This window comes from Pongo pygmaeus, chromosome 19 (assembly GCF_028885625.2).
Source record: "Pongo pygmaeus isolate AG05252 chromosome 19, NHGRI_mPonPyg2-v2.0_pri, whole genome shotgun sequence".
NCBI classification, from domain to species: domain Eukaryota; kingdom Metazoa; phylum Chordata; class Mammalia; order Primates; family Hominidae; genus Pongo; species Pongo pygmaeus.
Window position 1 is genome coordinate 62253816 of NC_072392.2, and position 18231 is coordinate 62272046.

The window sequence follows — 18231 nt, forward strand, 5'->3', positions numbered from 1 at the left end:
CCTCCTCCTCATCATCATTTCCTCCATTGTCATCAAGCAATACTTAAGAAACCTAGTGAGATATTAGAGTTGATAAAGTCTTGCCACTTTAGGGATCACATTTTAAACTACCAAATTAGAGTATCCTTTGGCTAAGCAAATCCATGAGTGTAACTAGAATCTAGTTTATACTCTTTGGCAGTATCTAGTTTATGCCCTTTGAGGTCTGAAGAATTCTGGATAATTTCTTTTTTTTTTTTTTCTTGTCTATTCCTTCCTTTCCTTTTTTTCTTTTCTTCTCTTTCTTTTTTTATGTTGAGCACAATTCAGTTCATTATAGCAGACTTTCAGAGGCCTGCTATGAGGTTGTAAAGTTGAGCCAGATTACCAAGATTGGACAACTTTCCCAAAGCTAACAGGGTAATTCACCAAATGCCAAACTGTAGAGCAGGTTTCCAGAAGCTCGGGCCTTGTTACTTCTTTTCTTCCGTAGAGAATTATAAGGGTTGTAGAAAACATACAAGGTCCTCAGGCCAGAGGGTTAGAGTTAGGGAGAATGAGGGTGAGGAGATTTTTTAAGATCGGGGGAATCATTGGCTCTATGAAACCCATTCCTATAGGCGATATTTAAAAACAGAAAGCAAAAAGAACATGGCTGTTTTAGATTATAAAGAAAATATACTGGAAATAGCAGTGTTGAAAGAAAAGGTCAGCTGTTCATTAACCAATTGAACATCAGTGGTTTTACCATGAGTAATGTAGAGAAGAATGTGAAAGGACAGTATTCTCTTTAATGGGCTCATGCCTTCCACCAACCATCAGGCAAGCCCTCCTTATTCTAGTGTGAAAATTAAACTCTGGCCGGGCACGGTGGCTCACGCCTGTAATCCCAGCACTTTGGGAAGCTGGGGCAAGTGGATCACCTGAGGTCAGGAGTTCGAGACCAGCCTGACCAACATGGTGAAACCCCGTCTCTACTAAAAATACAAAATTAGCTGGGCATGGTGGCGCACACCTGTAATCCCAGCTACTTGGGAGGCTGAGGCAGGAGAATCATTTGAATGTGGGAGGCAGAGGTTGCAGTGAGCTGATATTGCGCCATTGTACTCCAGCCTGGGTAACAAGAGTGAAACTCTGTCTCAAAAAACAACAACAACAAAACAAAACACAACAAAACAAAACAAAAAAACCCCCCAAAACTAAGCTCTGCCCTGCTCCAGTGTGGCATCTGAGGACACCTCACCATAAAAACTGCACTGGGAAGTAACACTTCAGTTTCCTTCTGGCACATCAAGCTGGTCACTTGAGCCACTGTTTCATCACAAGGAAAATCTTAACTCCTGATCACTTACCTAGAAATGTTATTGTTTTCACGGATCTTCACGTGGCAGAGAATGTTGGGCAACTTTTGGGTAACGAGAACTTTGATTTGATCCACAGAGCTACAGAGCTTTAGGTAACCCAGATATAATCCAGGAGAGAGACGCTGATGACTCCTTTTGTGATAGGAGAGAATATCCTGTACAGTTGAAAAAAAAAAAAAGAAAACAAGAAAACACCTCGAAGGGCAATCTCAAAACCTTTTCCTTTCTAAGGCAGGCTTGTCATGGATGAAAAGAGCTGTCACTAAGTAATTTGGTGAGAAACCTCAGGTATACCATGAATGCTGGGGAAATGGTGGTACAGCTACTCTTACCTTAAGGAGAATTCTTGGCCAGGTAATCAGTTTTTAATATATTCTATATGCTTATTTGCCTAAGATTTCTGTGCCAGTGTAGGTGTGTGAGTTGTGTTTGGGAATAGGTGGTGGTGGAAGCAGCTAATAAAGAAAAATTGAGTTGATAATTTCTGTCCTTGAAGATTTTAATGTTTAGCTGGGAGAAAACAGGTATTTGCAAGTATAAAAGCTGACAGAACAGTTAAGGAAGCTTTGTAATTTCTGGATTGTTAAAATGGAAAAGTCGTTTAAGTAAAACGATTTAAAATAGAATCCAAATTTTATAGTAAGTAGGTTCCTTATCTTGAAAATTAAAAAGGTACTGCCAAGAGGTTTATTGAATTTTATGTTAACATTTAAGTTGTAGCTATAATTATGCACTAATTCTGAGAATGAAGAAAGAATGAATCAAGCACTGGTTCTTTTTTTGGCTTAATTTTTAAAATTAAATTGTATGATAGCTAAAATGATACTACTTATATTTGACTTTTACAATGTAACCATGAAGAAGATAATGTTTAGAAAAGTATTTGAAGTCTTCACATTTTTTTCCAGGCATCTTTTAAAAAATGTTGATATTCAAGTCACACTCTTATGAAATCCTTGTTCGTGTTATGTTTTTCAAATCCTTAACTGGTCTACCACTTCTAGATTCTCAGTTGTCAGTGGCTTTGCCTGTTATTTGATTAGGTCTCTACATCATCAGCTTCACTGAATTCTGTATCTTTTACAAGATTTTAAATTTTGCCCTGTAATGGATTTTCATTGAATTTGCATTATATTGTCACATCATAATATTCCAAAAGCAGCAGAGACTGAACAAAGCTGTTGATTCAATAGTAAGTGTCAACCAAGTTAAGTACAGGGATATCTTGTTTTTTATGTGGTCAGTTCTCCAGTGAACTATTTGGGTTGTGACTTTTGATTCTCTGTACAACTGCAGGGACTCAGATAACAAATAATTACAAAATTCAGATACCATCTCCCCACATCAGTAGGTAAAACTTTTTACATTTGGGCAGTGGGGGTTGTGACACAAAGTTAGGAGTGATGAGTCAGGTAACTTATTAATATGGTTTGGATTTGTATCCCCACCCAAATCTCATGTTGAATTGGAGGAGGGGCCTGGTGGGAGGTAATTGGGTCATGGGGGTGGATTTCCTCCTTGCTGTTCTCATGATAGTGAGTTCTCACAAGATCTGATGGTTTAAAATTGTGTGGCACTTCCTACCTCACTCTCTTTCTCCTGCTCTGCCATGGTAAGACGTGTTTGCTTCCCCTTCACCTTTTGCCGTGATTGTAAGTTTACTGAGGCCTCTCAGGCATGCTTCCTGTTAAGCCTGCAGAACTGTGATTCAATTAAACTTCCTCATAAATTATCCAGTCTCAAGTAGTTCTTTATAGCAGTGTGAAAATGGACTAATACACTTATTATAGGAGAAAGTTTCCTGTAGGTAGGAGCATATCCTGGTTTTCAAAAAAGCAAGGGTTAAACAACTAAGAGAGTAAAGTTCCAGTGCCTTACCACAAAAAAATGATAAGTAAGTGAGGTGATGGATATGTTAATTAGCTTGATTCAGTCATTCTACATTGTATACATATATCAAAACATCACTTTGTACCCCACAACTATATCCAAACATAATTTGTCAATTAAAAATAATACTAATGAAAATATTTAAAAGGGTAAGGTAAAGGGAATCAACTCTACCATTAAATTCAGGGAAGGTGAGAAAACAAACATTGAAATGTCTATAGAATTCTATATGGAATGGAAAAGTATGGGATCTTCCTTGACCGTCATACTCTAGAGGAGTGATCTTTTCTCTGTAGAGTTAACCATCTGCAACATCTAGCAGATGTTATTGTATATTGTCTCCTCTGTCTCATCCTTTATCAAACACATATTGAGTCCCTATAAAGTGTCAGGCACCATGTGAGACATTGGTGTTTCAGATGAATATGATGTCATCCCTACTTTTGAGGAGGTCAAAAGGAGAAGTAAACAGATGATCACAATATATTGAAATCAGTTTTATAATAGAGGCAATGTAGGCATACAGCAGAAGGAGTACTTATATTTTTCTTTCGTGTTATTTTCTTGAACTAAACTGTGAAATTAATGGTAAGGCTATGTTTTTCATTGCTTTGTGTCCTTAGTACCCAGTACTTTTCTGTATAAAATAGGTACACAACATGTGGAAAATTAGGACAGATACCTTAAACAGAACATAAGAGAATAGTAGAAGAGGGATAGAATAAGAATGGTCACAACTGGGAGAAACATCTAATGAGCATGTACAGAAAAGCAAAATCTAAACAATATTTTAAAAGATCACTTGGCCAAAAAAAAGGCTAGAAAAAAATTTGATCTCATGATGAAGAAGGAATTCTTATTAAGATCAGGATGGATAAGGCTGAACTTTTTAATGTCTTCTATCCTGTCTCTTCAGCCTAGATCACAAGTAAGTAGTTGACTACAATAAATTCAGTCAAGGTGGAATTTGGGAAATGAACACTAATTAAAGGAAGAGAAATGGTTAATGAGGGAAAGAAAAATGGAAGTATTCAAATCCACTGAATTTGATGATATGCACCCTTAGGGATACTTGCTAAACAAACAGATGTGGCTACAGACTCACAGGTCATTATTTTTGAGAAGTCATGGAGAACTGGAGAAGTCTCTAAAGACCAGAAAAGGACAAATATGGCTGTCTTTGAAACAGGAAGGGGAGAAACATGGAATGACCCTAGTAATTAAAGACCGCCAACTTATTGATCTTTAGGAAAAATGAGAAAGAACCATCAAACAATCAATTTGCAGTCATCCAGGAAATCTTGAGACACTGAAGAGGAGTCAACATGGTTCTGTGAGAGCAAAGCATACAGATTACCTTAATTTATTTTAGCAATAGAACAGGATTCCAAGACCAGAGAGAAGTCTCTAGTGTAATCTGTTTCACTGGATAACCTGGGAAAAGTAGAATCTGGACCACATTGCTTTTAACAAGCTGAATATCTGGATGGGAGATTTGTAGATAATGGAGATGGTGAATAAATAGTAGACATATTCAGTGATGGTCCAGTAGGGATTGGTCCTGAGGACCAGTCTGTTCAGCTTATTTATTGACATTCTGGACAAAGAAATCAAGAATGTGTGCATCAAATTTGTGGGTCCCAAATTTGGTATGGCTTTTCTTTTCTGGAAAATGGTAATAAAGTTCTAAATGACCCTATGCATTGAAAAAATAAGGCTATGATAATTAGGGTTGAAACTTAATATGAAAATGTGCTTGTAAAGACCTACATCCAAGAATACAAATACAGGATAGGTAAGAGTATCAGAGAAAAACATGTGGGGGTCAGAACTGACCACAAATAGAATGTGAGCTAGGAGTACACTGTGGTTATATAAAAACCAACAGCATTCTGGGATGGAGTAATTCACTCTTTCATTCAATTTTTTGAAAGACTATTACTGAGCATCTACTCTGTGTTTCCTTGCCTTTATGTAGTCATTTTCCCCTCTTTAAATGTTTTGGAGCCTGAGAAATGTGTGGGAATGGAAAGAAGCTGTCTCATCCACATAATCCATGATACACTAGAAAGGCCAACTTTTTTTTTTTTTTTTTTTTTTTGAGACGGAGTCTCACTTTGTCACCTAGGCTGGAGGGCAGTGGCTCGATTCTCTGTCTCCTGGGTTCAAGCGATTCTCCTGCCTCAGCTTCCTGAGTAGCTGGGATTACAGGCATGCGCCACCATGCCCACCCAATTTTGGTATTTTTAGTAGAGATGGGGTTTCGCCATGTTGCCTAGGCTGGTCTTGAACTCCTGACTTCAGGTGATCTACCCGCCTCGGCCTCCCAAAGTGCTGGGATTATAGGTGTGAGCCACTGCACCCAGCCTAAAAAGGCCTTCTAACACCAAATTGAATGCCTGTGGTTCTACATGTTACCTGATTTGACCTCTAATCTGCTTTTCCAACCTCCATTTCCACTATAGCCCTTTTGTGTTCCTTATCTCTAGTCAAAATGGATTGTTTTTTTCCTTTCCCCATACATGCCCTAATCTCACTGTTCTGATTGTTGTTTCACAAACTCACTCATTTTACCAACTTTTACTGAGCACTTACTATGTATCAGTCATTGTGGCTAGGATATTGATGACACTGAGATGAATAAAACATGATCCTTCCCTTCATGGAACTCACATTTCAGTGTGAGAGAATCATGTAAGCAAGTTTTTCTCACCCAACATCATAGAGGCCATAAGAAGACTGTGTAAGGCCCATTGTGGGCCTAAGGGAGGGTGAAATCCACTCTTCCAGTTTCTGCCTCATTTCTTTATCATGCTCTCAATTTAATTTAATTCCATCTATTTAATTCCTTCTTTCTTCTCTCCTTTATTTTGTTCTCTCTCTTTCTTTTTTTCCACCTGGTTAACTTAACTACACTCATGGCTCAGTCAAATGCCATCTCTTCTGCAATGCCTTCCCTGACATTTTCAGGCAGAATTAATAGCTGCTTTGTCTGTGTTCCCCATAGTACACCGTTTGTACTGCTATCAGGCTATAGTTTAATGCTGTCTTGTATTACCTTGATTTGTTTACAAATCTGTCTGTGTTCGTTTGACTGAATTCCTTGAGAGTAGGGACCTTGACTTATTCATTTGTTTTTTTCTGTAGCACCTAGAAGAGTGCCTGGTACCTAGTTGACATTGAAAAAAATATTCATTAAATATGAATTGAGAAGATCAGAGGAGGTAGGGTCTGGGGCTGGTCTTTAGGGAGAAAATATGCTATGCTTGCACAGTGACTAGGAAGGGTATATCCACCTTCTCGTCATTGATCAGAGATCCTGAGTTTGTTAGAGGAACAATAGGTAGTTGCTTTTTCAATAACTACAGCACTTTTATTTTGTTGGATGGAATATGAAAACTCAACCATCCATGATGGTAGAGGTGACAAAATGGTGGCTAGTGGTCTTTGTAGGTCCAAGATTATATGGACTGCAAATAATGTAATTTTCTGAATTATTTTCTAAATTAGAAAAATAAAAAGACTTTACCAAAATTTTTGATTTTCAACTTCTCTTCAAAACACTGAAAATATTTCAAGACTGAGACCACATTCTTCCATTGTAATTAGCTGAGGCTGAATCAGAGCTGCTGTCTTTAAAGGGGACAAGATTAATGTAGTCTCTTTTACTTACACTTGTTTCTTTTTATTTTAATTGAGCTATAACTCATATACCATAAAATTCACCCTGTTCAAGTGTGTAATTCAGTGGTTTTAGCATATTCACATGGTTGTGCAACTATCACCAGTGTCTAATGCCAGACCATTTTCATCACTTTAGAAAGAAACCACACATTCATTAGCTGTCATTCCCCTATCTCTCCCCCTGCTGTTCCTGAAACCACTAATCTGCTTTCTGTCTGTATGGATTTGCCTATTCTGGGCATAGCATATGAGTGGAATCATACAACATTTGGCACTTTGTGTCTGGCTTCTTTCACTCGGCATTACATTTTCAAGGTTCATCCATGTCATAGCATGGATCATATGTTATTCATTTTAATGGCTGAATAATATTCCATTATATGGATATACCACATTTTGTTTACACATTCATCAGTTGTTTGGCATCTAGTTTACTTCTACTGTTTGGCTATTGTGAATAATGCTTCTATGAACATTGGTGAACAAGTTTTTACATGAACCCAATTGTTTCCTAAGTCCAGCCCTATTGCCTCATTTCCAGCAATCTTTCTGATTCATGTAGTTTTTGATCCTTGTGTTTGCAGCTGCTTGGGGGTAGAAAGAGTAGGAACGTGCTGGAAAAAAAGCAGAAAAAGGAAGAAGAGGTCCTGGGCACCTAGGGTGTAAGAAGAAGACACTGAATACCTAGAGGTGATAAGGAATGCCTAAGGAGAAGAAAAGGAATGCAGGGATGAGAAGGAACAGAAGACATGCTTCACCACAGCTTCCCTAGGATCACAAAGGATGCAGAGAAAAGCGGGGGGGTGGAGAGGAAGGTGTGTACAGCAGCATGATGAAATGGGAAGGCCATCAGTCTAGGAGTCAGAAGTTGTGGGTTTGGTCCCTCTTCTAGCTGATATGACCTTGACAAGGTACTTCCTTGAAATTCACGGCTTCTTCCGCAAACTGGACACAAAACGACTCACTCATCCTCTTTGGGTTTGCATGAGGATCAAATGATATCACAGATGTAACAAAGTGTTAGAAAGTTGAATATATAGTACACGTGTGAGAGATTAAGCTTCAGGAAAAAACTTGCATGTGAGGCTTCCAAGGACTGAAGTGATCCCTGAAGAGAATGGTCGGAGCGACTTAGCACCTGAGAGGGGCCTTTCTCTTGGAAATACTCTCATTGCCAATTAGTTTGCTCATAGGGACTCTTGTCCACAATAACTCTCTTTTCCTTCCCAGGCAAGGGTGAGGAGGATTTTTTGCTCTTTCACAGATAAATGAGAGAGGCCTGTTTTGAAGGCCTGGCATTTGAGAAGGTCAGGAATTTGAGGGAGTTGGACACTGGAGTTTCCCTGGGGCCCTAGGGATTCGTAGATTAGTTATGGGCCCAGATTTTGTTAAAGCCCTTATCTTTTTTGAAAACCCCATCATGGATCATAACTTTTATACAGCTTTTCCTTAGTTGTGATGGAAAGGTAGAAAACGTGATAAAATGCCCCACGGAATGATTAGGCCATTACCAGAGGTCTCCGTGGACTGGGTGTGTCCTGAGGGCAGCCTAGCATTGCTTAAAATTTTCTGAGACATGAATGGTGATTATTATTAATAAAAATTCAAGAAACAACAGATGCTGGCAAGGCTGCAGAGAAATAGGAAAGCTTTTACAGTATTGGTGGAAATGTAAATTCATTCAATAATGTGGCAGATGGTGTGGCGATTCCTCAAAGACCTAGAATCAGAAATACTATTTGCCCCAGCAATCCCATTACTGGGTATATACCCAAAAGAATATAAATCATTCTATTATAAAGACATGTGCACAAGTATGTTCACTGCAGCACTACTTACCATAGCAAAGACATGGAATCAACTCAAATGCCCATCAATGATAGACTGGATAAAGAAAATGTGGTGCGTATACACCACGGAATACTATGCAGCCATAAGAAGGAATGAGATCATGTCCTTTGCAGGGACGTGGATGGAGCTGGAAGCTATTATCCTCAGCAAACTAATGCAGGAAAAGAAAACCAAATGCTATGTGTTCTCACTTAGAAGTGGAGCTGAACAATGAGAACACATGGACACAGGGAGGGGAACAACCTACACTGGGGCCTGTTGGTAGGGACAAGGGGAGGGAGAGCATCAGGAAAACTAACTAATGCATGCTGGGCTTAATATCTAGGTGATGGATTGATAGGTGCAGCAGATCACCATGGCACACCAATGTAACAAACCTGCACATCTTGCACTTGTACCCTGGAACTTAAAGTAAAATAAAAAAAAAATGAAAAAAAAATTTTCTGAGACATAATAAAAGTCACTAATATTTATTGAGCACTACTTTGTACTACTCTTTTAATCATTTATGTACTAACTCACCTATCTTCATTAGAACCCTATGAAGTAGGTTTTTTGCAGAGGAGGAACTGTGAGGGATGAGAAGTTAAATAATGCCCTGGACACATAACCAGAAAGGGTGGAGTTGGTATTCACACCCAGTCATCCTGATTTCAAAGTGGTGCACAGAATGTGATGTGATGTAGCAGAAAGAAGCCCAGGCTTCCAATGAGAAGGCCTGGTGGTCATCACTCCACCACCCCTGAGAAAAGAGAGTGGTCTGCGGCCTGTTATTGTGGGAATTACCAGCCTTCTTTGGGTACCACCAAGACCTGTCTCTCCCTTTATGTTGAGTTGGTGGGACCAACTCCTGATATAATTAAATCTTAAGTCTAGGAGGGATTGGATACCAGCCCTCATAGTTTTATTCCCCATTTCCTCTCTAGTGTGAGACTTGCATGGGAAGGAGGGGAGAGAGAAGAAGTAGGGGGAGGAGCAGGGAGTGTGGGGGTGGGTGGGAATGACATCAGGTGGGAATGTGCCAGTCAGCGGGGGTAAATTTTCCACTTGGATCTGTGTGGAAACCCGATCCTGCCTCTATTTTTGGTTTCCTTCTCTAACAACCTTTCACCAGATTGGAATTTTTCTGCACCTGTAACACATTTTTAATGTAATAAGTCTAGGAGAAACCAGGTATTATATCATGCTGAGGCCTGTGCTGTGTTTCTAGGAGCAAAGGTAGCCCAGACCCTAGTTTATCCCTATAGGGGATTAGTGTATTAGTCACCCTGTAAAAGCTCAATTTATTATGATTTTTTAAATGTTTCTTTTAGCACTTGCTTATAAAAGGTGAAGAGGGGAGCCTCAAATGTGTCTGTGTTCCCTGCCCCCACCTCCTTCACACAAGCACATACTCTCTGTCAATTCTCTATGAACTCAAATTCCACAAAATTAAATCCAGAGGTATTGGCTTTGACCAATTAGCTTACCTTTGCTTCATTGGCCTTTGTCCTGGTTTGGGCCGGTGCAAGTAATGAAAAAATGAGATTATTGTACTTGCCATCCCTTGGCGGGGAATGAAAGTAACTTAGAAAGTAAGTTAGCTGTTTAGGGTGACCACAAATGGCTCCCAGGACGGAAGCTCAGATTTGGGTTGTTTCTGTGCAACTAGGTCCTTCCTTCTGTCTTACTCCAGGTTAGCTGTCTGTGGATATGCTACTGCTTGCACGGGGCTCAGTGTAGATGTTTCTGCCAGCTTTTCTACCTAACCGAAGTGTCCTATACAATTCATCCCTATCACTGGGTTTAAAAAAAAAAAAAAAAGAAAGAAAGAAAGAAAAAAAGAAACAGTTTGAAGCCCATGTTCACAAAAGAATGTGTGAGGCAGAGAGAGTGTGCTGGACTCAGGAGCATACAAGGGTTGGTGTCCCAATTCCACCATCCAGGCCAAGGGCTGCATCTAAGCTACCTGGATTTTGAATTTTGGTGGCTATTCAGTATTCAAGTAAGCCTTTTATCCTTTATTTCATCTCCTGGACCCCACTCACTAAAATCCTGACTTCTACCTCAGAATATGACATAATGTAGCAGAAAGAAGCCTATTTGCAATCAGAAGATCTGAATTGAAGCCTCAGCTCTGCCATTTTCTAGCTGTGTGCCAAGGGACAAAATCAAGTTTTGTGGAGTCTCAAGTGGATATAGTTTCTGGTGTCTTTTTTTAAGGAAAACAACACAAAGTTATGAAAGCAAAGCTGCCAGGGTCCCTGCGAGGAACTGGAAGAGGCTTGTACAAGTGAAGGCTGAAGGACATCAAAGCTTCATTAGCTTCACTAAATTGCCTCTGTGTGTAGCTCTATGTCATTTAACTTCTTTGAGCTCTAGTTTCTTTTTCTTTCTTTCTTTCTTGTTTTCTTTCTTTCTTTCTTTCCTTCCTTCCTTTTTCTTTCTTTCTCCTTCCTTCCTTCCTTCGTTTCTTTCTTTCTTTCTTTCTTTCTTTCTTTCTTTTTCTTTCTTTCTTTCTTTCTTTCTTTCTTTCTTTCTTTCTTTCTTTCTTTCTGTCTTTCTCTCTCTCTTTCTTTTCTTTTCTTTTTATTTTTTGAGATGGATTCTCACTCCATCACCCAGGCTGGAGTGCAGTAGCGTGATCTCGGCTCACTGCAACTTCTGCCTCCCTGGTTCAAGCAATTCTGCCTCAGCCTCCTGAGTAGCTGGGATTACAGGTGGCTGCCATCACAACTGGCTAATTTTTGTATTTCTAGTAAAGATGGGCTTTCATCATGTTGGCCAGGCTGGTCTTGAACCCCTGACCTCAGGTGACCTGCCTGCCTTGGCCTCCCAAAGTGCTAGGATTGCAGGTGTGAGCCACCGCACCAGGCCTCTAGTTATTTCATTCCTAAAATGGACTTAATCATGCCTGTCTGTCCCAAAGGAGTATTGTAAGGAACATGCAGAAGTAAATATGTGTGAGAGTGTTTTTGTACATACACACCCATGTACACACACACAAATACACACACATGCACACATATATATACAATTTAGAAATGTATTGTTATTACAGTTCATTCAGATATTGGTTTAACGTTTTGATTATACTATCTAGAGATTCCCTATCCCCTACTCAATTATTTGTCTCAATGTTTCTTTTCTTTTCTTTTTGAGATGGAGTCTTACTCTGTTGCCCAGGCTGGAGGGCAGTCGCACGATCTTGACTCATTGCAACCTGCCTCCCAGGTTCAAGCAATTCTTCTGCCTCAGCCTCCCAAGCAGCTGAGATTATAAGTGTGCGCCACCATATCTAGCTATTTATTTATGTATTTATTTTGTATTTTTAGTAGAGATGGGGTTTCACCATGTTGGCCAGGCTGGTCTTGAACTCCTGACCTCAAGTGATCTACCGTACACCTTGGTCTCAAAGTGTTGGGATTACAGGCATGAGCCACTGCGCCTGGCCTCAATGTTTCTTACTGGCTCATTGGCCAGGGCATGAAAATGCTTTATTGGGTGCCCACTATTTGTATGAATGAATTCCAGATCTAGGGAGTGATAAATAAAAAATAAGCTTCTGCATTTGCAACAACATATCTCTGGACCCCCTCCACTCCATCACTGCATATGTAAATGGCTCTTGCAATAAATATTTCACTAGACCTTCAATAACTGGGTTTGGAACCTTAAGTATACCAGGGAATTAAGAAAAAAACTACGTACCTGGATGGTTATCAGTAAAATGTCTAAAGCTGTTGGCTCCTCAGGTGTTGATAGAGACTTTCTCTGGCTTTGCAGCTTTGAGATCTGCATCCATTTGCCATTAAAAAATGAGTAAAGCATCTCCACCTCCCTGATGGTGACTATAAGTATGTTTCCATGTCGATCTTTAATGGGCTCATAGTAAACTCTTCCCAAGTTGTGTGTCCCAAGTAAATTCTGGAAACAAATGGATTACTGGTAGCATAGAGGGTATTATGCTAACGAAGCAACACAACAGCAACAAAAGACACCGTGAATAATTATCTGATTTCTGAGAAGCTGTTTGCTCTCTTTTTTTTTTGCACTTAAACCTAGACTATATGGCATCATAGAAATGTACTTCGCAGAAGCTCAAAGGTCTTTACAAAGACATTTGTAAAGATTGCAGAGCCTGCAAAGATTACAGCAAGATGCATAAAAATTATGTTTTTTTAAAAAAGCAAATTCAGTATCTGTAAATATTTCTTACCCACATAGGCACACCAGTACATAAACCTCAGTTACCAGCACTTGAAGAGAATCCCAGATGTTTTAAAGAAAAATGTCTGATATTTAAAGTATGCTTCTGTGGAGTTCTCAGGAGATCTGCAGTAAGCTGGTATGAGGTGGGGTTGTTTAAAATGAAGAAGTGAATTGACAATGTAGCACATTGTACAGGTCCCCAAATGACTGCACATTCCCTTCAAGATACTTTAATTGGGAAATTGGCCTGGTTTGACTTATCTGCATTTCAGGGGCTTCTGTTTATTTAAAAATCTGTTAAAATTGCTTATAAACTGGGTCAACTGAGGCAGACAATACTTTTAGGAAGGTAGGAAGGGAAAGATGCCACACTCAATATGGAGGGGCTCAGGTAGTTATTCCTAAAATAAACAGGAGTTTTACAAATATGCAGGGTTTGAATATTTCTAACCTAGAACACAGGATGAATAGGATAAAATCCCCTCTAGCTTTAAATATCTATGATTTCTAAACATTATAAATCATCCTAGAGCTCCTAGCTGTTACTTTTGTGAGCTCACATAAGAGGTGGTGAGATGCCCTGTTAGCATGAATACAGAAATAGAACTGGGATTTGTAAAAGTGACAAGGATGACCTAAAAATGAATGAGCCAAGAAGTCCATATCTACACCTATGAAAACCCTGGAATTTTCCCTCACAGGTAGGGACTGCGGCCGAAATCTTATCTTCTTCCTTACAAAGACCAGACATAGGACAAATAAGGCATTTCATAAATAATTTTTGACATAAAAATTCATTTGGCAAGATTATGATTTTTTTGCAACGGCCTAATCACTCAGTCATATTTCTTCTTTCCAATATTTGACTTCTAAATCATAGAGAAGTGGGTGTGGCTTTTAGTCCAGCCCTGTGGGATACTAATAAGCAGTGTGATGCTGGTAAACTGGCTAGCCAAAAAGGAAAAAAAAGGAAGAAAAGAAAAGAAAGCCCTGATTTGTAGCACACGCCGGTTTCTGTGGTGTAAATACTCTTGCTGTAGTGGGATTTCAAACTACCCAGAGTTTGACAACAGGCTTTCAAAATCCCTGAATATTTAACAGCTGGCTCTCTCGGGCCAGTACAAATTGGCTCCAGCCTACCATTGCTATTAAGCCTTTACTTATATTTGGTATTGAATTTCAGGGTTGGCTACCATTTATTAACTGTTGGACTTCTGAAAAATTATTTACCCTCTCTGGTCCTGAGTATCATCACCTAAAAGTAAGAGTCTTTACAGCTCAGACAGCTGTTATGCTAATCCTTACCTCAGTGAGTGTTTGAGGGATTAAATCAAGCAACTCATGAAAAAGTATTCTGTAAACCCTCAAACTTGGTGCAATGTAGGGTGGGGGCTTTCTTTACTGCTTTGATTGGAATCCCACCCAGGCTTACATCTACTCCTTTTCAAGACCCATCCCAGATTTCACCTCCTCTGGGAAGACTTTTCCAACTCTCTAAGGTAGACTTCACCATCCTTCTTTTGTCCCTTACTGTTTCCTGTACAAACTTCCATCTTAGCATGTCTCTGGCTTTACTGCATGTATTGGTGTATGAGTTCACATTATGAATTCACAGTTGTTTCATCTTTGTGTCTCTGTGTCCCTTGCACAGTGCCTGCCACATGGAAAGGACTCAGCCACTTTTGGTTGACTTAATTAACATATTGTATTATCATTAAGATGCCGGAAAATGTGATTCACTTTGGACCAAAGCTGATGGGTAGACATTGACTACAGTGGTCTTTTCACTTAAACAAAGTTATTATCAGTGGTTCACTATCAGCTGTAGATAGGTTTTCTAAGGGGTTGAATAAGAAAGCACTATAAGCCTTCTTGAAATTTTTTATTGACATCAAATTAGGTTGGATAGCTAGCTTTGGGGAGAGCCCAATTTAAAAGTAGAATATTATTGTGAAAATAAATTGCAACCATCTTCCATGAGGGAGAATTCAAGGTTCTTTAGGGCCTAAAGGAAAAATAGACCATGTTAATACCTGTCATAATCAAGGTTAGGTGATCTGGGGCTCCTGATGATCCTACAAGAGCCACCTGATGGCTAACAGGAATGCATCTAGGTTATAACCAGGACAAATCACAGGGCTGTCAATAAGCCCTAGGCAGAGGCACAATATTTAGAGGTCTTTATTCAGTTTGGGGTGATGTGGACATGGGAAGGTGAAGGAAGTCCAGAGTTGGGATAAGGAGGCCTGAAAAAGAAAAGCAAAATTTTGGGAAAATCTTTTTTCCCCCTAACAAATGTAAAGAACACAGTATTCATATATTGTTACTTAGCTCTTACTCACTAATATTCATTTCTAAAAGCTATGGAGGAGGAAAGTTTAGCACAATCTGCAGTGTCAGATTTTTACTGTTTTGGTGGGATAAGTAGTTTAGACACCTTTCAATGTAAGAGCAATGTACACTTCTCCCTCTTTGGGCCCTCTGACATTTTCCTAAGAGAAAGAAAAACAATGTGGGCTTTTGGTCACTTACAGGATTTCTCATCTTAATTTTTTTTCCCAAATGCTGAGATACTTCTCTCTCCTCTGGCCTAGGTAATTTTAATTAAGAATAGACTTCTTTTTCTTTTTTACTATAATATGAATAATTTTTTCTCTTTAAAATTGTGTCTGCTTTTTTTGTAAATTACTACACAGTAAGAGGATGAAGTACTGGAAAGGATGCAGGCTTTCGAGTTAAATAAATCTGGATGTGAATCTAGAATCTGCCACTTCCTATCTATGTAACCTTGGGCACAAATGAGCATTTCTAGGCCCTAGTGTTACGATCTGTTAAAAGAATACCATAATAGTACTTTCTTATTAGGTTGTGGCAAAGATTAAATGACAGTAAAGTTTGTAAAGCACTCAACACAGTGCCTGGCACCTAGTCTGTTAAATAAATGAAAGTAGTCACTTCACGGTTACTATTTACTATTATATATTAAAGGAGCTCACTAGAGAGCAGAAACCCAGAAAACAAGGTGCAAATTGCACAGTGCTTGAAATGCACTGTGATAAAGGTAGGTCCCCTGACTTGGACACAGTGACTAAGCCCAGTGACTATGAGTGCAGATGAGGGGGAGAAGGATCATGATTGAGGCCTTTGTGAGCCGTGATAAAATGTCTGATCCACAACTGGAGGAGTCTAAGTCAGAGAATGCCTTGGTCAGAATCTTTTAGATTGGCTATTCTGGCCAAAGTATGGAAAGTGGATTGGAGGCTGTCAAGACTGGTGGCAGAGGGATGACTTTGGAGGCTTTTGACCAAATTGGAGTAATCAGGCAATAGTATACAAAACTGGAAAGGAGAGGAGAGTTAAATGAGATGCACCAGAGGAAAATCAATAGAATTTATTTACGGTTGATGCCAATCAAACTATGTATAATGCATTTTTACTTTCCTCAGAACATTGTTATTTTATTTTATTTTTTGTGAGACAGAGTTTCACTCCTGTTGCCCAGGCTGGAGTGCAATGGTGTGATCTCGGCTCACCACAACCTCCGCCTCCTGAGTTCAAGCGATTCTCCTGCGTTAGCCTCCCGAGTAGCAGGGATTACAGGCATGTGCCACCACACCCAGCTAATTTTGTATTTTTAGTAGAGATGGGGTTTGTCCATGTTGGTCAGGCTGGTCTCGAACTCCCGACCACAGGTGATCCACCCGCCTTGGCCTCCCAAAATGCTGGGATTACAAGTGTGAGCCACCGTGCCTGGCCACATTGTAAAATATTTTAAATTAGTAAAGTGATCTAACATATTAACTATGTGTCAATCCTCAAATTTCTTTTTCTTTCCCTTCAGAAGTTTTTCTATAATTTACGCCTCCCTTCCACCGCTCTTACCTCCCTCCCCAACAAAAGGTGCCTTCAGTATTTCCAGACATCTTCATTGTACAGACTAGTAAATAGTTTGGGCAATAGGTCCTACCAAAAAAAGTGATGAAAGCAACTTTATCATTGAACTAGGCATACAGAAACTTGGAGAGAAGGGCGTACATACAGCACTCAGGCCTTGATGGGGGCACTGTGAAGGTGACCATTTATTGAAGACTATGAGGCTCTCCGGTCATGGTGCAGGACCAGAGAGCTATCCATCCAGGTGGTAACTATGCTACAAGACATTTCTGTGATCCCTTTTCCCTTTGGCTAGATAAAGTTTCCCTCAAGTGTGATCACTGGGGTACATGGGTTTGGATTGACAGATATATTTATTTATCCAACCTGTACTTACTGAGTGTCTACCACATTCCAGGCATTGGGGATATAGTGGTAGCCAAGACAGACACATTCCCTGAACTGAGGAACTCACAATCCAAGTGGGTCACTAAACAGATAATAATACAAATAATAAACTCTGGGATTCTGATCACTTTCCTGAATGAAGAATACAAGGTGCTATGAGAGTGATTCACTTAATCAAGGGATCAGAGAAAGGCTCTTTAAGGAAGTATAAAAATTAAGCTGAGACCTGGAGGATATATAGGAATTAGTAAGGCAAAGTGAGGAAAGAAGGGGATTCTAAGCAAAGGAAACAGCCTGAAAACTAGCAAAGGATACAGAGAAAGACCAGCAAGTTGGAAGAAAATCGGAAGAGTGTGAAATTGTGGAAGCCAAGGGATATGCCAATCTACAAAAGGAGTATGGAACCAAGTGTATAAAATGTTGCTTACTGAAACTGAAGTCATTGGCATGACTAGATCCAGGTTTTGTGGGGGCCTGAACCATACAATTTTGGGGCACTCTTTAAGATAGAGAATACAAAATTACAAAAACAAGACTAGGTGTAAAAGTGAATCTTTATCTAGAAGGATAAAAGAAATTTCCTTCTCTCCAGCAAATACTAGAGTGTTTGGAATTTTGGGTCCCCTTTTCCCCTGAAATTTCTTAGGCAGTTTGCGAGAAATGCTTCCTGACTGCAATCCAGCTTCCCTTCCCTAAAACACTGTGGGTCCCACACTCACAGGGGCCCCGTGCTCATAGCTCATGCAAGTGAGGGGTCCTGAAGCTCCAGCTTTGGCAGCATCATCTGCCTCTGATTTCTGGTGCCCTTAAAGAGCAGTTTTGTATGCATCGTGGTAGCAAAAGTCAGAGACAGGGTTGAGAACTGGTAGGAAATGGAGATGGCAGTGGAGAAAGAGGAAGTAGGTAACTCTTCCAAGAAGTTTGGGTGTAAGGAAGAGAATAGTTTGGTAGCTGAAGGGGCATGTGGGGCTATGGGAGGAATTTAGGGGGA

General features: G+C 39.7%; 1 protein-coding gene across 1 annotated transcript in view; it reads right to left on the reverse strand.

Moving 5' to 3' along the window:
- Positions 1–18231, reverse strand: part of ANKFN1 (ankyrin repeat and fibronectin type III domain containing 1) — a 361962-nt gene that overhangs the window by 38352 nt on the left and 305379 nt on the right. Inside the window, exons 15-16 of the mRNA XM_054457189.2 lie at positions 12459–12674; positions 1332–1498 (exon numbers count right to left, since the gene is read on the reverse strand). Of these exons, the coding sequence (XP_054313164.1) occupies positions 1332–1498; positions 12459–12674 (383 nt within the window). The remainder of the gene's footprint in view (positions 1–1331; positions 1499–12458; positions 12675–18231) is intronic.